The 21,161-nt window shown below is 45.4% G+C and overlaps 2 protein-coding genes across 3 annotated transcripts in view; one reads left to right on the plus strand and one right to left on the minus strand.

Moving 5' to 3' along the window:
* Nucleotides 1-20,819, minus strand: part of MLF2 (myeloid leukemia factor 2) — a 49,265-nt gene extending 28,446 nt beyond the window's left edge. Inside the window, exon 1 of one of the 2 annotated variants that reach the window (XM_068255222.1) lies at nucleotides 20,676-20,819. The gene's annotated coding sequence lies outside the window, so the exon portion shown is untranslated. The remainder of the gene's footprint in view (nucleotides 1-20,675) is intronic. The other variant, XM_068255221.1, reaches the window with a different exon arrangement.
* Nucleotides 20,820-20,823: 4 nt separating this feature from the next.
* Nucleotides 20,824-21,161, plus strand: part of LAG3 (lymphocyte activating 3) — a 70,810-nt gene continuing 70,472 nt past the window's right edge. The window contains exon 1 of the mRNA XM_068255220.1: nucleotides 20,824-20,886. Within this exon, the coding sequence (XP_068111321.1) occupies nucleotides 20,877-20,886 (10 nt within the window). The 5' untranslated portion in view covers nucleotides 20,824-20,876. The remainder of the gene's footprint in view (nucleotides 20,887-21,161) is intronic.

Here is a 21,161-nt window from a genome sequence, read left to right on the forward strand (position 1 = left end):
CTCTCCCACTTTCTCGATCTTCTTATTGCTGGTTATTGCTCTCTCAATCCAATCTTTTCTCCTGTGCAATTCCTCTTTTCACCTGTCTTCTTATCTCCATTATTTCACCCCATATACATCTTTCCTAATCTCCTTTGCTACTCCTACACCCGTCTGTTAGTTCTCTCCTGTTATGCTATACTTCTACCTGTCTGCCTGTCATTACCTATGCTCTTCCTCTCCCCTAGTGTTGGTGTTTAAATTTGGCATAGTTGATTCAGATCACTAAAATACTCCTGGACAGAGTGAGGAGTTCACTTCCTTGCGTGTCACCTTGCGTTTCACCTGACTGATACTTCCTCCGTCCGAACCCGAAGGAGGAAGTATCACAGTCAGGTGAAAGGCAATGTGACAAGCAAGGCAGTGAACTCCTGACCCTGTCCGCTTGTTCAGTGCTGAACAGTGGCAGTCAGGAGTATTTGCTATTACTATTTTAATTACTATTCTTCCTCCCTCCATAAGTCTGATTATTTTTTCTTGGCTATTCCTCTCACCCAACTTGTGCTTGTACTCTCTTCCACACCTCGTAGGTCTATCCATTCCTTCTCTGCTAACTCCCCACCACCACCACCACCATCTCTACTCTGTCCTCTAGTCCTTTTCTATTGTGCTCCTCATTTATCCACTGCATTTTCTCTCCTCACCATTCTGTCCACTCATCCTATGAGTGTTGCTTCCACATCTGCCTGTCATTTCCTGACGATGTAATCTTTTCCACATCTGTCTGCTGTCCTCCTAACCTTTCCTTTTCCTCTTCTCATATATGATGTCTTCTCTTCTGCTAGATCTATACCGATTTGTCATCTCCTTCCCTGCTCTTACTTTCTCCACCTGCCTGCCCTCTCCTCTTATTCATAGTACCTTTGTATCCTCTTTTCCTCTACTTTCTCAATCCCCATCCACCAGCCCTCCCCTACAGCACTATTCATTTGCCCAGTGTGAGGTCCTGTCCTCTACACCAGGGCTTTTCAACCCTTTCACTAATTGTACCACTTTTATCACCTGAAAATGTTAAAGTACCACCAGCGTCCCTGTGCAGTAGAATGGACCCGATTGGGCTTGGCTTCTGCGCATGTGCGCACATCGACAAGGAGCTCTTCAGGGGTCTCAGCGCTGGATCCCTTCTACTGAGGAGGCAAGGGAAAAACCTCCTTAGGATCCAGAGCAATATAGGTTGTCTCACCACCAACAGAGAGCTGGGCAGTGACTCACCACAAAATTCGGCTCCCCCTCGCTTGCTCCTCGCTGTGCTGCCCTGTGGAATAGTTCAAAACTTAGATCAGTGGTAAACCGGCTGCGGTGAAGAGACAGCCAGGCAAATGGTGCACAGTGACGGTACGTATACATCAAATACACAAAGTGGCCAGTGATGTCTGGTCTCTTCTCTGCTGATCTGAGGTCTGAAGTACCCAACAGGGCAGCACAGCAAGGAGTGAGCGAGTGGGGAGCTGAACTTTGTGGAGGCAGGACGGGACCAAAACAAGCCGCAGACAGGAAATTAAATGGCAGGCAAACCTTATGTGTACCACCTGGCCAACAGCGAAGTACAACTGGTGGTACGTGTACCACAGGTTGAAAAGCCCTGCTCTACACTACTCCATCTGCCTGGCCTCTAGTCCACTATTGCCTTCGACTTCTATGCTATTCATCACCAACTCTCTCTCTCTCCACCTCGGCTTTTTCTCTTCTCAGATCTGTCAGTCCTCTCCTCTTTCTCTCATCCTGCGCATTTCCTCTCTCAATTTGTCTATCCTCTTCTATTTTGCTATTTCTCTCCCCATTTGTATTCTCTTATTGTCTATCCTCTCTATCTGTCCTCTCCTCTTTTGCTGTTCCACAGAGGAGTGTCATCTTTTGTAAAGTGACACCCAAAAGTTTTGGCAGTGACACAAATGTTGTCTTTTGCAAAATTTGCAGCATCAGTTTTTGTGGTGGCAAATCATACTGTTTTCAGATTACTGTACAGAGTGACGAGATGCGTATTAACCAGGGCTGTGGAGTCGGTCCAAAAATCCACCGACTCAGACTCCTCAGTTTAGGATTCCACCGACTCCGACTCCACGACTCCGACTCCTCTAATTTGCATATTACAATTTTGTTGATTAAAAGTATGTAACATGAAATTCGTCTCATAACTGCCAACGCTTAGGAATTTTACAAGACAACTGAAGTGAGAAGGATATGTAGACTACTATATTTATTCCCTTTAGACTAAAACTAGTCTTTAGTAATAGTACTTGTAAAAGGTACAAACCGGAACAAAGAACATCTATCAGGCCCTAGGCAATGTAAGTGTGGGTGCATGCAAGAATGATGTGCAGGTACTCTGCAGGGGAATGAGGAGATTGTAAACAGACAACACCTCTATGTTCAATGTGCACAGCATTCTCAGTGGATTCTCTGCAGCTCTGTGAGGAGTGCATATGTAGAGTATAGTACTACTGTGTAACAAAGTAAACCTGAGACGGATGAAAGACCACTTTACTTACGGTAAAGTCTTTTCCAGTAGTCATGAGGACAGCACCCCTGGATGAGACTTGTCTCCCTCCCCACTGTGGACAGGAAACTGTTAAAAGAAGAATTTGCATAAGCAATAGGCAGCCACATATAAGATACTACACCTGCCACAGTACCTCAGTTAATAAAAAGATGACACGGACATTTAATGATGCTTACACAAACTTATTTCTCTTTCCTACCCAAATAAGGGCGGGTTGCAGGGGTGCTGTCCTCATGACTACTGGAAAAGACTTTACCGTAAGTAAAGTGGTCTTTCCCAGAACGTCATTTCGGACAGCACCCCTGGATGAGACGATATACAAGAGTTAAAACCTTAGGGTGGGACCACAGCTTGCAAAACTTTCCTTCTGAAGGATAAACCTGCAGAGACAGATACATTAAGGCAATAGTGCTTTACAAACGTATTGTGACTTGACCAGGTCGCAGCTCTGCAAATCTGATCTATAGAGGCCCCTGCCCTCTCTGCCCAAGAAGTCGAAATTCCTCTTGTGGAATGAGCCATGATAGAATTGAATTGCTCCCCCTGTATCTGATATGCTAATGAAATAGCCCAAACAAATGTATACCGTAATCTGTGTAGGATTTAATTAAGGAAGATTTCTCCCAATTAATGATCCAACCTAGATCTTGTAGTAAGACTACTGTCGTAACAATCTGATCTCTTACCGAATTGGGAGATGTCCCCCAAAACAGAAAATCAAGGTAACCCAAAATGTTAACCTTTCTCTGTCTAAGTGTAGCCAGAACCCCAGACATTACCTTCATAAACAACCCTGGAGCTGAGGATAATCCGAAGGGCAAAGCATTAAACTGATACATTCTTACCTCTTCCTCCATCTGGATGGCAAACCTTAAGTATTATTGAGAAGACAGATGTATCGGTAATTGAAGATACGCATCTTTTCAGTCTAGAAAGGCTAGGAAATCGTCCTTCTGTAAGAGATGAATAATAGATCAAATCCATCCTGAATTTTCTGTATTTTACCTTCTGGTTTAGACTCTTTAAATTAGTATGAACTGATAATTTCCCTGTAGCTCCTTTACTAGAAAAAACACAGGGCAATAGAATCCCTGTCCTCTGACATTTCGGTACTTCTCGAATTACCCTTTTTTTTTTTTTCTAAACAGGGAAAGGACTTCCGATTGTAGGGCTGAAAACTTTATTTGGTCCTGCAAGCGGGGAGTAATGCAAAAGCTCTTAAAAGGAGGCTGGCTGAACTCTATTCTGTATCCCTCCAAAAAAAAAAAAAAACACCTTAAGGGCTCTTTCCCACTAAGACGTTGCGTTAGATGCGACGCTAAGGTCACATAACGTGCCCCCAACGCAACGCATGTGAGCTTTGAAGTTGGATGCTATTTAGAGCCACGTTATGCGTCTCCTGATGGGTCTGTGATGCGTACTTTTTGACGCATACTATCGGACGAAAACGGCGCATGCGGCAAAAGACTGGAGAGCACGTGATCGGAAAACTCCGCATCACGTGGTCCTGCCAGCCAATAAGCGGCCGCTCCAGGAAGTTAACACTGCAGTGCATATTAATTAGTCATGTGGCTGGCCACAACAGCGGACTCTCCCCTCCTCTCCTGCAAGAAAAAACAAAAAACACACATTATTGAGCATATGCAAACAGTCTAATGCGGCTAAAACCGTGTATAACGCACAGCATGATGCACTTTCTTTAAACGTCCAGCTTTAGAGTGTAACACAACGTGGGCACTGTGAACAGCCCATTGATTTGTCATTACTGTGAGCTGGGCTGCGTTACAAGCTGCTCTAACCTGCGCCCGTAACGTCCCACTGTGAAAGAAGCCTAAATAACCAATATTTTTTGCACTGTAGTTGCCATGTTTTGAAATTTGCAATTCTCCATCTCACTGGAATACTAGCGTCATTGCTTATCTGACTTCTTGGTAAAAGTGAAGTTGGACTTAGGGCCGGTTCACATTACAAACGCGGACGGCCACGCATGCGGAACGCAACGCGTACGAACGCACGCCATCCGTGTTTGCATGCGTTGCGTGGCTGATCCCATCACTGAAAAGTGAATGGGACAGCCGCGCGTTTTTGCTAAATCTGCGTGCAGCATGCGTTCCCGGACCGCACAGGTCCGGAACGCATGCAGTGTGAACATCAGACAGTGCACTCTGTGCACTGTCTGATGTCGTGCGTGTTGGCCTTCTGCACGCGTTTCCAAAACGCAGCTGGAAACGTGTGCAGTCTGAACAGGCCCTTAGGCTTCTGTGACTTCTAGAGAGCCCATCTCCTGCCCTTAGAGGACTAGGGATCTGACTTATTCTTAGAAGGAGGGACGAAAGGACCGTTTACTTTGAAAAGGTCCTTTCTTAAAGTAATACTATCGATACCCAAGTGTTCTAAAATGACAATGTACAAATAATGTCTAAGTTGCTGTGTAAACATTTTCCTACCTTTCATGTTAAATATCAGAGGCAAAAGCTGTAATTTACTGAGGGTAGGATTAGCTATATTGGGACAAATCAATTGCAGAAGGGGTGTCTACTTCAATGCACAGCCAGAGTTGCATATCGGACTACAGAAAGCAAATATCAAACAAACTCTGAAAGCAAAAAACAGTATGAAAAGCTGTAACAATTAGTTACATTTCCTCTGCTCTCTACAGACACTTCAGTCCGAAACAGGACAGAAGCTGCAGCTGTTCTCTCTGTCACACACAGTTACACAGAGTTGTCTGATCAAGTGTGAGGGGAATTTCCCCTTTCCTCATGGCTCAGAGTCAGTTTTGTCAGTAAAGTTTGAAAGCATTTTGATAACAGTAAACAAAGAGGTTGCTACTAAAATGTATACACCAGTACTTAGCAACACTTCCCAACAATTCCTGTGTCAATTGAAAATATGTGAATCGATAGAATTCCTTTAACAGGAATACTTTTTTTTTTTTTTTTTTTTTTAATGTGTGTCTGCCGTTCTGTTTAGAGGGTTGTCTAACTGACTCAAACAGCAGACCCCCTTCACAAGGTACACCACATAACTTGATTTTGAAGAATTGTCATCATTCCAAGTTTTTACCCATACACCTCTTCTGGCTGAATTAACTAATGCCGTAGTTCTGGCCATAAGTTTAACCGTATCATCTGAAGCGTCCACTAGATAATTGGAAGCATTCCAAACTTTAGGGAAATCATTCAAAATTTCCCAGAAATCCTCAAAAAAGTAGGTCAGTTTTGTTTGATACCCTTGAAAAATATGAATCTAATTTAGGCGGGGTTCCCCAAAACCCTGATCTTCAGGAGAAAAAACAACATTTAGATAATGATCTGGGCCAAAAAAAAAAAACTTTTCCTAGATTATCCCACTCCTTAATCCTAATCTTAAGAGTAGAATGGACTGGAATAAGGCGAGAATGAGGATCCGCCAAACTCTCATACATTTGATCCAAAGGTGTCAAAGATTTCTGCTCAGACTTAATACCTATTAGTAAGTCTTTCATTAATTCAGGAAAAAAACATTGCGGTTAGGGCTCTTTTCCACTATGAAATGCGATCGCAACCGCATTTGCGATCCCAATCGCACTTCAATTTCCACTATGCGATTGCGCTACTATACTTATAGTACAGCTCAATTGCATACAATGCAGGAGGATGACGATTGTGCTTTGTCCAAATCGCATCGCAATCAGATTGCACTAATGGAAATTGCTGCTGCAGTTTCCATTGGTTTAACGTACCTCGTGATCAGAATCAAATCGTAACTCGCAGAGTAATGAAAAAAAGGCCCTTAGTCAGTTTTACTCAAATCTTCCTCCTAGTTTGATACATTTTCTCTGTGCAGAGAGAGTTACTATAAAGGAGGCAGCCCCAGCATTCCTTTACATGTGCATTTTTGTTTAAATTGCCTCTCCTTGCCCTGAATCTGTCTAGTTCTTTTAAACAATCTATTTAATTGCTGCAGCTTAGAAGAACTTCAAGAATGTTACACATGCAGGCTTTCTAATGTGAAATTTATCTGAAAACAGGTACCCAAGGGGTTAAAAACACAGCCTGGGTATTCTGGGATGCAGTTTGTTCTGCTCTCACTGCAGCTGCCTGGGAGGTCTGTCTCTCCATTAGCTTGCCTGTTATGGCTGGCTTATCGCCTTCTCTAAACAGCCAGGGTTTCTCTGCTCACATTTGCCTGCTTTAATTTTTATGAATTAACCTTCAGTGACCTGTGTTGTGATAATCTCCGCACAAGTTGTTAATTTCCCGCACCTGCTCAGGAATTATAGATTTTCATGCGGACACAGGTTTTATGAATGCACACTTTACTAAATGGTGGGTAAAGTCAGCTGTTTTGAGCATTACCGCATGCAGGAATGCTCAATAAATAGAGGCCTATGTCTCTTGGAAGCAGGAGGCATAGTTAGAGGTGCAGACAACATAGGAGATGATGGATTAGCTATAACAGGTAGATAAGCCATAGCAGTACTAGTCCCAGGCCCATCTGAAGCAGCTGAGGCGGTAGAAGCAATAGCAGAATCTTTAATTTCCTATTGCTGTGGGCCTTCTCTGTACAATACTGGCACAATTTCCATTCAGAGTTGCCAATCCATGCTGACTGGACTGAGTAGAAGATTTTTCAGACTTTTCAACCTTCTCAGTCTTATGTCTTTTGGGGTATAAAACATAATAAACGATAGCCAGCCATTAGACAAATCCCTCTATACATAACATACATCCAGCCAAGCAGAAGAAACATAATCACATCTACTTGCCAGAGAGGGATCCTGGGCAGATTCAGCAGATTGTGCAGGAGCTGACCCAGAGGCGTCCTCCATGATCCCAGCCACAAACCCGAGTGCATCATGGACTCTACAAACTTATACCTGTGCTGCTGATTTGATGCAGCTGATCCAATTATGCATGCGGCCCCTGCCGGCTAAGCATATGCTTAATCAGCTTCTTACCTTAAGGAATCAGCTGTATGCCGATTCCTAATCACCGCCGCAGCCCCTGCCGCCCGGCTCAGACTTCAGATCACGCGGGACGCCAGCGCGTGACTACCTCCGGTTCAACTGGAAGTGAACTCTCTCCAATGCACGCACCTGCGCGCATAAAGTTGCTGCCTCCGATGGAGAAGCCTCCTCCACGCTGCAGGGCTCCGACTGTTCACTGAACAGTGCTGCTTGGAGCCCTGGAAAACGCTGCCCCTGCCGCCTGACATGGATGGCACTCCTGGAGACCTCTCCCATGCATCCCGTCCGGGACAGGAAAGTAAACTGAGGTACTGTGGCAGGTGTAGTATCTTATATGTGGCTGCCTATTGCTTATGCAAATTCTTCTTTTAACAGTTTCCTGTCCACAGTGGGGAGGGAGACAAGTCTCATCCAGGGGTGCTGTCCGAAATGACGTTCTGGGAAATTAAAGTTTTATACATACCTGGGGCTTCCTCCAACCGCCTTCAGGATAATCAGTCCCTCGTTGTCCTCCTCCACCACCTGGATCTTCTGCTATGAGTCCAGGTACTTGAGCCAGTCTGGCGTAGTGCGCATGAACACACTCCACCGCTAGGAGCATACTACACCTGTGCAGCACTATTGCGCAGGTGCAGAATGTTCCTGGCTGTGGGAGTGGCATGCGGCCGGACTGCGCTGACTGGCTGAATTACCAGGACTCATAGCAGAAGATCCGGGTGGTGGAGGACAGTGAGGGACTGATTAGCCTGAAGGGGGCTGGAGGAAGCCCCAGGTATGTATAAAACTTTACTTTTCATCCGTCTCAGGTACCCTTTAATTTGTAGTCACCAAACCAAATTTTAATAACATATCACATTATTTGATTTCATCAGCAAAGGGAGTGCATACATTTGCATAAATCAGCATCAGTGCAGAATTATTTCCATCTCATTGACCATCTCTATTAGTGACACAGCTACACATCAGGCTTTATTCTTACAGCATAGATGTTATTTAGTATATATAAGAGATTCCTGTGTACGCATCATATATACAGTCACAATCAGATATGTATATCTGACCTTAAAAATACGGGGACTGCTTTATTGAAGCAGCACAAGTAACTAATTTTGATTGGTTTATTTCATTTTTGTGGACTAAGCACAGCTATTACTGTATATATACATTATTTTTAATGACTATTATCTGAGAAATAGAACATTTTATCATATTTTCTATTTTAATTACAGTTACAAATTCATTAGGAGTCGGAGCATTTTTTCCCGACTCCGACTCCAGGCACCCAAAATTGCCCGACTCCACGACTCCGACTCCACAGCCCTGGTATTAACTACCTTATTTTTCAGATTATTAGATACACTTTTTCTTCCAAAAACGAGTGGGGTGGGGGTGGAGGCGTGTCTTATATTCCAATGATACAGTAAAAAGAAGTGCAGAGGTACATACACGCAGCCTATTCCTACCTCCGCTGGGAGGCAGGTCATGTTAGCTACAAATTACAATCAACCGAAATAGGCTCTTGCCCAGCCAAAATTTTGGTTTAATGAATGGGCGAGAGTTTTTGGGTGGTAGTTATATCTGCATCAGCTTTCTCACCTATGAAATTACACTAGTCATGTCATGTGTTATTACTGTTTATCTGTGCTACCTAGTGTACCTGAACATAACACTTTTGTACTACCAATACTCTATATATCTATTATCTTCTCAACAATTCCTTCTTACTATTGTCTTGTTTTATTAATGACAACAATTTTTGCTGTCTATTGTTGCAGTTACTTCATGTTTATGCAGTTATTGTATACTTGTACTTTACAAAATTCAATAAAAATGATTGAAACAAAAATAAGTGCAGAGTACTCAGGGAAGGACTGCATTCTGCCACCGCGCTCCAGTCCTGTGGATGTCAACATGTTTCTCTTCCTACCCTGGTGTACGTGCGCTGCTGGGTTTACAGTGTGGAAATACAGCACAAGTACAAAGGACCCAAAGTGGTATAATGACAGGCAGCCGCTGTGTCCCGCTGTATCGCCAGCTCCAGGAGGAGAAGAGGAGTGCATCAGCATGGACAGGCCCGCAGCAAGGGAGAGGAGTGCAGGATTGGGTGCAGTATGGAAGGGTTAGTGCAGTACAGTGCTGTGTTAGTGTAGTGTAGGTTAGCTGGTAGAGCAGCAGGGATTAGTGTAGGTTAGCTGGTCAGTGTAGCTTAGGGAGGTAGCTTTGTGGGGCTAAAAGATCCATAAGACACCCCTGCACCGGAGAAGCACCTGAGTTTAGCAGATTTCTTTTTTTTTCCCCCTAAACTTAGTTGCGTCTTATATTCTGAAAAATACAGTATTTGCAAAGAGTTTTACAGGCATTAAAAGTTAACTTTATCATACGTAAAAAAACATTTTCACAGGTTTTTTGGCCCTGGCATAAAATGATCAGCTACCTTACATCACCATGGATACGCTCACTGCCCAACTTTCCGCCAAACAAAATAGGTCAAATGCAGAGACCCACCGTTCAGCAGCACCAAATGTGAAACCTTAGCCCCCTATGTAGCACACACATTGGAAGTGTCTCAGTTGTAGAGCGCACATTGGAAGCGTGCTGCTAACTAGAGATGGACAATGATTTGCAAATAATTCTGAGTTGAGGATTAGGCAACTTTTGTATGCAAACATATCCTGCTTGACAGTTGAATTTCACCTCTGCAGCCCATTTTTAAGATGCATTATTTGCATACAAAATTTGCATTATCCTGCAGATTTGCATCTCATGGACCACCCTGCCAGTAACCATAGCTACTGTACCTCTCCAGTGTCCAGCCTTGGTCCTCACATCTTCCCTGCAGCCCCGTAACTCAAAGCTTGAGCTGCAGCCTCACTGTCATGTGACCACAGTGAAGTCTTGGAGCTCTTCCCCGAGTTACGAAGCTACAGGGCAGACGCGAGGACTGGAGCTGCAGCAAGGAGGGGTAGCTATAGTTATAGGCACGCTTCCAATCCATACTCTACATAGGGAAGGCCCAGCACGTACGTGGAAGAGCCGATCCCATCAATTTTTGACAACTCAGTTAACTTCAAAGTCATGCTTGCAGTCATCATCGTTTTGTATGAAAATAGCCTAACATGAAAAAGAAATTGCTGCTAGGACTACTGCACCTGAAACAAACATTTATCAGATCACTAAAGACATCAAGGTGAGAGGATGTGGAAGACTGTCCAGCAATCGCCAGGACCATCTTCTGAGGAGTCAGCAACAGAATCATGTTGCCTCCAGTGCACTGCTTTCTCAGTACTGACATTAGGTTGGTGTAAGTACATCTGCATGCACAACAAAGTGAAAAACTTTTGGATAAGGGCCTTGTGTCAAGAAAGGGAGCTAAGAAACAACTTCATGTCAAGACAAACATGAACAGACTGACATTCTGCAAGCACGAGGACTAGACAGCAGAAGACTGGTGCAAACATACTGTTTCCCTCTCCCGACTTTTTAAAACTAGTGATGGTCGCTACGAGTACCAGGGCTGTGGAGCTGGTACAAAAATCATCCGACTTCAACTCTGACAGTTTATCAAACCACCGACTCCAACTCCAGGTAGCCTAAATTGCTCCGACTCCTCAGTCTGATACTTACCAGGGCTGTGGATTTTGTATAAAAAGTATCCGACTCCTCAGTTTATGAAACCACTGACCTAGACTTCGACTCCAGGTACCCAAAATGGCTCCGACTTCGACTCCTGACGAGTACGTAGCTACTTCGGCAGCGGCAACTTTTTTTGCCACCTATAGCCAATGCTTTCCACTTGCGGTCCCCAAAACTCCACTACTGCCTCCTTCAAACCCGTAGACTGAGTGCACACATGGCAGAAACGTTTGCGGAGCGGGAAAGCTGCGTTTTATGCAGCAATGTTAGTCTATGGGACGCAGAAGGACCAGTGTTGCACTTGCAATTTACAGTAAGCGCTCTGCAGACGCTTATAGTGTTGCATAATATGCAGTCTGGCTGCCAAAACACACATAATGAAAGTCTATGGTAATGCATATGCATTGCGTTTTCAATGGGTTTTTTTTATTAAAAATTAAAGATCTCTGACGTATTTCTGCTTCCTGTTGATTTGCATGTATGTAAACAAAAACACCTACAAAACGCATAAGCGTTTTGTATTTATGAACCGCAAACGCAATTGAACGCACGGAAAACGCTTGAAAAATGCATCTACGGGAAAAAAAATGCAAAACACAAACTCACCAAAAACGCATTACACTAACGCAAACGCGCCTGCGGAAAACACCAGATTTTCATGCTATGTCATATTTGAACCTAGCCGGAAGGAGGAAGTAATAGTGTTACGTGGACTGTGAGTGGAACGCATCAGCTTTAGGTGGCGGCATAGGCAAGTTAAAGTGGATCCGAGATGAAAAACTAACTATAACAAGTAACTTATCTATATATCTTATCTAAAGTTTAGATAGTTTACACAGCATATCTAGCTGCAAACAGCTTCAAAAGTTTATTTGATTATTTATTCCTGTGATACAATGAGGGCAGCCATGTTCTGTTTGTCACATTGGGCTCTATTCTCAAAGAGCCAAAAGTACCGCAAAATTTTACCGGTAAATTCCCGCCAGCGGTAAACTCCGCATTTTTTTAGCATTCACTAACATTTTCCGCATGTTTGCCGCATGCGGGAAAAAAGATGCGGAAACAGGCATTATTCATGCGGGAATCATGCGGTAAAAAGGTCGCATGAAAAAGTGTTTAAAAAAAAAAAGTTAAAGTCCACCAAGCACAGCCCTTAAGCCTCCACACTTCATTAAAGTCAATGGGATGCGGAATATATCACCTACTTCTTGTAGGTGATAAAAATTCGGTAATTAACGAAGAAAAGATGCGCCTGAACATCTTTGAGAATTGATCTTTTATTGCGGAAAATACCGACTTTTGCGGAAATTTTACCGCATGAATCCCGCACTTTTATCACACTTTTTCCGCATGCGGAAAAAACATGCGGAACATTTTGAGAATCCCAACTTGCCGGTATTTTGGGTGCAAACTTCCCGCATGTACTTTACCGCATGCGGGAAGTCTTTGAGAATAGAGCCCATTGTCACAGGCTGAGGGCTGGAGATGCTATCAGCTTGCCTGTGTGAAAATTCAGTCCCCTCCCCTCCTCCCTTCTGCCTCTGAAATCTCTGGCTAGTATCCTTCTTCTTCTCCTCCTCCTCCTGACCAGACTGAGCTCCCATAAGCCCTCGCTACAGTGCCAAGGCACAAAAGGAGCTGTGGGTGAGGCTTGTTTAGTTTATAGGGAATTAGAGTATTAAAACAAAAAAGGATTTGGCTTAAGGAATGCCCTATAAACTATATGAAAGGAACACAATTATGCAAGGAGTAAAAGTTTATCTCGGATCCACTTCAACCCCCAGCCCCCCCCCCCCCTCTAAGGCGGGCAGCACCAATTTAAATTTCAATTACGAGTAGCGATGTACTCCTAGCTACTAGTAGCACCCATCATTACTTCGAACATCTAGTAAATTGATTGCTCAAAGAAGAAAAGGAAAACACTTCCACAAGTTCTGTGTGAAGCATCCTAACGCACGGAGCGTGACTGCTTCTAATCCATGGGAGTGGGCTCAGGCACTATTCTGCCCAAAAACACTGCCATGAAATGAAAATGCCATCAAAATGTCTTTCAAGCCCAATTCCTCCCAACAATCCACATGTAATTTAGGCCTAGTTCACACCGGGGAGCTTTTCAGAAGTGATTCAGCGCAGCGATCAGCAAATTATTTTAACAATTCAAATCGCTTTAATAATATGTCCCTATGGGACCATTCACACTGCAGTGTTTGCGATTTTCATGAATCACAAATGCATTGCATGCAGCATTTCAGCCACCATTGTAGTGTTGTAGTGAGATACTTATTCAGAGAAATAAGGGGGGGGGGAGGGAATTTGCCGAAATTTTGAGCTGCAAATTGCAATCTGAGTGTTAATCAGCCCTTAGGGCTTGTTCACTTTATCAGCTGCTTGCTGATTTTTTTAAGCGCTGGTGATTTTGCACACTGTGCAACGATTTCCTCAGAGCTACATGTACCATTTTCTGAGCGTTTTTGCTCAGTGCAAGGTGAAGGGAAATCGCAAAGCACTTGAAAAAGCGCTTTGTATAGCGATTTCCTGAGCGTTTTTAAGAATAAATACGTTGTATTTATTCCTTTACGGTTCAAAGAGTTCACTTCCTGAATGACGTCAGGAAGAAAAAAAAAAAAAAAAACACAAACGCTCAGAAACAGCGCTTAGAAGCGCACTTACAAAAAGCGCTTTTGGGAAGGGAAAAGTGCTTTGAAAAAAGCTAACCAAATCGCTCAGCGCTTGCACTACCGATTTGTAATGTGAACAAGGCCTTAGGGCCTTTTTCCACTGCACAGCTGAATCACAAATCGCTAGTGATTTTTAAATTTCTAGGGTTGCTACTTTATCATAGAAATCATGAGAAGCATTTTCCACTATAGTGATTCGATCTGCAAATCACAATCTCTTTCTAGGGCGATTTTAACGACTTCAGGACCACAGTGCTAACCCCCCCCCCCCCCCCCCCCCAAAGACCAGGCTATTTTTATCAAAATGGGCCACTGCAGCTTTAAGGTCAAGCTGCAGGGCCGCACAATACAGCACACTAGTGATCCCCCCCCCTTTTCTCCCCACCAACAGAGCTCTCTGTTGGTGGGATCTGATCGCCCCCCTAGTGTTTATTTATTTTTTTTAAATAAATATTTGTGTCATTACTTTGTTATTTTTTACTGTTTATTTATTTATGTATTTTTTTTCCCCACACCCCTCCCCCCCCCCCAGCCAGCCAATCCTGGCGATCAGCTGTCATAGGCTTCTGCCTATGAGAGCCGATCGCTCTCTAGTGTCCCAGGGGGACAGCCGTGTCACACGGCTGTCCACAGTATAGCGCTGCTGCAGATCGCAGCGCTGTACACAGTTATTAGATGGCGGTTTCGCCATCTAACAGTCTCCGCGTGTCTATCGCCGCTGGGAGACTGAAGGCGGCTACTGCAGGAGCGATCTCCTGCAGTAGCCAGCCCCAGGATTCGACGCCAAAGGCGGTCCTAGGGCTGCCGCTGAGGTCACACCCATTACTGTGACGCGGTCTTGAGGTAGTTAAGAGGGATAATATAATGCAAATGAAAGATTGCAATCGCATACAAAATTAATGAAAAATCGCTGGCGTTTGTGATGGGGATTGCTAGTGGAAAAGGTCCCTTAGTAATGATGCATTTTCAAGCATGATGGAGCACCATGTTATAAGGTAACAGTGACTCAGAGATTAGAGCACTGAAATTCTAAACACGTGGCCAGGAAATTTGCCAAAACAAAGGGCTCTATTCATAAAAAAGTTGTGGCGAAAAAACTCCTGGAGGGAAAATACCGCAGCGGTATTTTACACTTCTGGGTGGTCATTCAAAAAAATCTTGCCAGCTGCAATGCAAGAGCGGAGATCTCCCGCTGAAGGCTGGCGGTAAGCTGTCGGAAGGCATGCGGAAACACTTCAGCCGGCAGAGTCTCTCCGTGCACTGCTCTCTCTGGGAGGTCTGTCCCATTCACTTGTATGTAATCCGCAAAATCAGAGGAAGCGGTATTTCCCGTCCACATACCGCTTCCTCTAATCTTTATGAATGGCCATTTTGTTACTTTTTTCTAGATAAATTTAGAAAAACACTGGAGAAGGCGGAAATTTCTCGCTCTGCTGGGGGATTGTAGATTTTCATGCGTGAACAGCTTTTATGAATGCCCACTTTGCTAAATGGACGGGAAAATCCGCTGTTTTGAGCGGAAAACTTGCGGTAAGGTTTTATGAATAGAGCCCAACGAGAGCTTAAAGGGAACCTTAACTGGCGGGGGAAAAAAAATTCACTTACCTGGGGGCTTTCCCAAGCCTCCTGCAGCTGTCCTGTGCCCGCGCCGGTCCTTCGGTGCCCTCCGGTCTCCCTCCGCGGCTAAGTTTCGTTTTCGGACAAAGCGTCCTCTTCTTCCGTATTCCCCGTCGTAAAGAGCCGTAAAGCGCGTCCGCATGACGCTTTACGGCTCTTTACGACGGGGAATACGGAAGAAGAGGACGCTTTGTCCGAAAACGAAACTTAGCCGCGGAGGGAGACCGGAGGGCACCGAAGGACCGGCGCGGGCACAGGACGGCTGCAGGAGGCTTGGGAAAGCCCCCAGGTAAGTGAATTTTTTTTCCCCGCCAGTTAAGGTTCCCTTTAAGGCATAAATAACTACAAAAATCGCATACTTACCTAAAGAGAGGGAATCCTCTGCATTCTAATAATGCTTCCCAGGCCGTCCTCTGGTCCCCCGTTGCTGCTTGTGGACCTCCAGCTGATATGGCACAAGCGGCTCTGGCTTACTGTGCAGACGTAGCCATACTCAGATAGGCGCAGTACGGCCACGCTCTGATCCATGATGCGATTACTGTCAAACTCTTGTCAGTAATTTTTAGAGGGTCAGCGAGTGGCTGCAGGGAATCAGAGACCAGCGAGGAAAGCCTCACTAGGATCAATAGGCAGCAGCGACAGGGTAAATTGCTTAGCTCCGCCCCTCATTGAATAGACTGTTGCAGTGCCATAGACTCAAATTCACTGACAACACACTGCAGAGTCTGCATCGCCTCTGGGTCATCAGAAGCACTTTCACTGCATCGCGGGTAGTGTGACCAGTCTCATAGAGACTATTGGCTGCTGCAACTGGGAAGCAGGCGAAAGAGCCAGGACGGAAATCGACGCAACACCATAGTGTGAAAGGGGCCTTGATCTCATTGGGAACCTGTGGTCAATTCTCAAAAAGCAGGTGGGCAAGCAGAGGCTTACAATTTGTGATCAACTACAAGCCTATCAAGTCAAAAATAGATCACCATTAGTCAGAATTTGGCACAGAGGTCAATTTCCAGCATGCTAGAGCGACATTTTCTAGGCGACTGTCCTACAACATGGTCCAAGCAAGGGTACGATTAGTAATTTATGTACAGCCCAATATATCTTGGAACGTAGAGAAGACTACATGGTGGCTTCCTGATAACTGGACTAAGAAGACTGGGAGGAGGCGCTGGAAAGTTTGAGCACAGCACCAAGCCGAAAAACGGCTCTCCCTGCTCCTGCAAAAGTCCTGGCAGCGTTCATTACTATTCCCCCTCCAGGCCGCCATGGACTCAGGGTGAAAGACTTACTGCAGCTGCCAGCTATTGCTGGTTGCCGAATTACATTGTTTTTATAGTAATTTGGGCGCCGTCTTCTGCTTTGCTATAGTGGTAATTCACATTACGGCCTATGGTGGCGCATGGTGCGCCCAAATTTCCCTGCTCTATCTTGCGCTGTCTAGTTTTGTAGCACCCCAAAGTAGTGTCTCCATGTGTTAAGGCAACATTGACACAAACCTTTATACTGCACCAGTCATACATGACTCCTTGACACCTCATCAAGTTTTCTAGAACCAGGACTACCACACAAGCCTTAATCCCTTCTTTAGGGTTGTCCTAAATTATCCAAGTAAACTGGAAGCAAGTTATAATATACCCGACACCAACACAAATATGGGAAATAAACACAGAGGTATGATAAATACGCAGGTAATGTGGCCTGTCTGTTGTCCTGCGGGGTCCTCCCAGTTTGTTATCACTGGCCCAAAAATTTCACTTCTTGAGAAAGCCAAATTTTAAAACAGTAAGAGGCTGGCTACGGCGCAAGTTTGGCTGACTCACACCAATTCCTGGTTCCCATCTACGCCACTTGACTGCCCATTGTGTATGCCCCTGTCTTTCCTCTGTTCCCTGTGCAAGCTCAGTCTATCCTATCACTTGTGCACAAGCGAGTCTTCAGGCACATTTTTTCTAGGATCTGCACCATTTTAAAAATAGGTGCCAGTTTTCAGAGGGGACCAATGGATGAACGGGACACAAGATGGACATAATAATATGATGGACATAATCTACAGGGGTAAGCATTAAGCTTTTATGTCTCTTTCATTGAGTTCACTTTATTTTAGGTGCGTTTTATAGACTTCCTACATGAAGAAATGGGGTTCCCAATTACCCAAGACTGTAAATTCTGGTTCTTGGCAAAACTGGTCACCAAATTGTTATAAACTATGTTAAGATACAGTTATTGGACACGTTCCCTTGCAAGGCTACAGCAATTAAATGCACCCCCCCCCCCCCCATCTTTCCTGCTTTATACGACTGGTCAGTCTTCCCCCTACCATATAAGAAATGTATGCCCGTAGAGGCTGCCTGGCACAATTCAACAACATCTGGGGGATATGGACCGTAATGGTTTAGTTGGTTTAATGATGGACCATAACATAAAACCATCCAAAAGGTGTTTCATTTTAAGACCAGATAACCAGATGTTGAAATGTGAAATTATGTTTCTTGTAATGGTAGAATCACATGTGCCTGTTCTAATCAGGGCTGTGGAGAGAGTAATTTTGGGTACCTGGAGTCAGAACTGACATTCATATATCATTTTAACATGTATTTCAGTACATTACAAAAGAGTAATTTTTTTATAAGAGCTGTAATTTGTTTAAACAAGTGCATTTGAGTGTTAACTTAACACATGTAACTATTGTCAGCTCCTGTACCAATTCTAAATGAATGGGATTGCCGACAGGGTAGAGTGTCAGTGGTAGGGAGTCAGAATCAGATGGTTTTTGAACTGACTCCATAGCCCTGGTTCAAATGGTTACAGTAGTCACAATAGGATTGACCATTTTTCCTCAATTTGAAGATTAATTTTGCCTAATTTTATAAAAAATCGTTGTTGCCCAATTTCTGTCCTCTCCTTCTGTGCTATGTTTCTTGTGGACATTCTATCTGTACTTTCCTATGCCATTTCTCTCCTCTCCACTCCTCCTCTCCCCATCAGTCTATCCCCTCCTCCTTCACTCTTCTTCTCCCCATAAGTCTGTTCCCTCCTCCTTCACTCTTCCATATGTCCTTTCCTTCTCTGCCCTCCATTCATCTGTTCGCTCCTCCTCCACTCCCCATCAGCCCACTCTTCTCCTCCCCATTCGTCTCTTCCTTATCTGCCCTCCATCTATCTCTCCCCATCAGTCTGCCTCCTCCTCCTTCACTCTTCTCCTTCCCATTCATATGTCCCTACCTTCATCTGTTCCCTCCTCCTCCACTTCCCATCAGTCGATTCTTCTCCTCCTCATCCATATGTCCACTCATCCTTCCCCCATCAGTTGGTCCCCCCCCCCCTTCACTCTTCATCCATCTCTTCCTTCTCCGCCCTCCATGCTTCTGTTCCCCTCCTCCTCCGCTCCACATCAGTCTGTCCCCGCCTCCTTCACTCATCGCCCCCCCCCCCATCCGCTTCTTATTTCTCCATCCTCCATCCCCTCCTCCTTAGTCTTTCCCCTCCCCATCCATCTGTCCCTTCCTTCTACACCCTCCATCCATCCGTCACCTCATCCTCCGCTCCTCCTCTCCCCAGCAGTCTGTCCTTTCCACCTTCACTCTTCCTCCCCATCCATCTGCCCCCTCCTCTACCCATTAGTCTGTCCCCTTTTCCTTCACTCTTCTTCTCCTCCTCCTCCTCCTCCTCATCCATTTGTCCCTTCCTTCTCCACCCTCCATCCAACTGTCCCCCCTCCTCCTCTCCTCATCATTCTGTACCCTCCTCCACTCTTCCCATCCGTTTGTCCCCTCCTCCACTCTTCCTCTCTCCATCCGTTTGTCCCCTCCTCCTTTGCTCTTCCTCTCCCCATTCCTTTGTTCCTTCCTCCTCCACTGTTCCTCTCTCCATACCTTTCTCCTCCACTGTTCCTCTCCCCATCCTTCTGTCTCCTCTGCCTCTCCCCATCAGGGCTCTTTCACACCAGAGCCCTTTTTCAGCGTTTAAATGCAAAGTCTATACTTTGCGTTAACCAAGGTAAAAGGAAAGTCCATAGACTTTAATTTTACCTTTCACACCAGACACTGCGTTTCGATGCGTTGCGGTACGACGCACCCGGGAGCTGTTTCTCATCGGGAATCAGCGGTTTCCCGTCAGGTTAATTAATACTACCGCCACTACTCAGCGCTACACCGCAGATTCCCGACGACAGCCGCAGGCTAGTCAACGCTTGCAGGAGAACGGCTCCTGCACGCGTTGGCTAATGTGAAAGAGCCCTCTGCTCTTCCTCTCTCCACCCGTCTGTCCCCTCCCCCCATTAGTTGGTCCCCTGCTCCTCCTCTCTCCATCAGTCTGTCCTCTCCTTCTGTGCTAAACCTCTCCCCATTTATTTCCTCCTTGGTAATGCATCTCCCAATTACTCTGTCCTGTTTTCCTCAGCCCATCAGTCTATACTAGCCTCTTCTCCCGATCACTCTGTCCTCTCCTTATTACTCTGTCCTCTCCTTCTCCCTAATCTTCCCAACACTCCGTCCTCTCCTCTTCCACATCAGCTTATCCTCTCCTCCTTGTCCCTTTTTCATCAGTCTGTAATCTACTCCTTCTCCTTTCCCCATCAGTCTGTCCTATCCTCCTCCTCCTCTTCCCATCAGTCTGTCCTATCCTCCTCTTCTACCCATGTGTCTGTCTTCTTATTATCCTCCCCTTCTCATCAGTCTAGCCTCTCCTCTACCTCTCCCCATTCTTCTTTCATATTTCACACCTCTGCTATTCATTTCCCATATATTTGCTCTCTGCTATCCATCCTCCACTTGTCCTCTTTTTATATGTTCTCTACTCCTCAGTTATTCCTCACCCCATGCATCTGCACCCTCCTTGTATACTTTTCCTCTTCCTGTTTGGGTCATGCACCCATCCATCTGTCCTCTCCTTTTCTGCTGTGCCACTACCCATCTATCTGTCCTCTGCTACTCCACTACCAAACTATCTGTCCTCTCCTTTTCTGCCATTCCTGTCCCCAACTTTACATCCTCTCCTCTGATATTCCTCTGCCCATCTGTCTGTCCTCCCCTAGTCTCCCCATCAGTTATACCTCTCCTCCTCTGCTATTCCTCTCCCCACCTGTCTGTCCTCTCCTCCTGTGTTATCCCTTTCCCCATCTGTCTGTCCTCTGCTATCCATCTCCCCATTTGTCTGTTCTCTCATCCTCTGGCACTGGAGGCATGGGACTCCCGACCTCCATCACACCCCCCACTGTGGTCCCTTCACCCCCACCCCTCCCCCAGAAGCTGTCACTCACCCCGGATGTCTCCCCAGCAGGTCTCTCCGCACAGAAGCGCAACAATAACACAACACTCGGCGGATGTGACGTCACGGCTTCCCTCTACCATCAGCCCTGCACAGGCCTATCTACTTCCGTCTGTGGCCCGAAATGCAGCGCGGGAGCGGAGAGGCGGTGCCTAGTTGGGGCGTGGCCACCGCGGCACGGGAGAACTGAGTGATGACCCACGGTAGTATTATGCGACTGCAGCGGAGCTGCAGGGGATGTCCTCGGGAGGCGCCATCTTCCCGGAGACCAGCAACATCTGCTGAACGTTCAGCTTTTCGAGGGCGATTATTATTACCATCGTTATTTATTCTTTCCCCATTCACCTAGTTACAAATGCAGTTGTACATATTGTTACTATCTCCGTGTTGCCATGACAATTATCGCTTCTATACCTATTATAAAGCCTTATCTACACGGTCGGTACAATTTTCTGTCAGATCGTATCTATTCGACAGA

This window comes from Hyperolius riggenbachi, chromosome 10, assembly GCF_040937935.1.
Source record: "Hyperolius riggenbachi isolate aHypRig1 chromosome 10, aHypRig1.pri, whole genome shotgun sequence".
NCBI classification, from domain to species: domain Eukaryota; kingdom Metazoa; phylum Chordata; class Amphibia; order Anura; family Hyperoliidae; genus Hyperolius; species Hyperolius riggenbachi.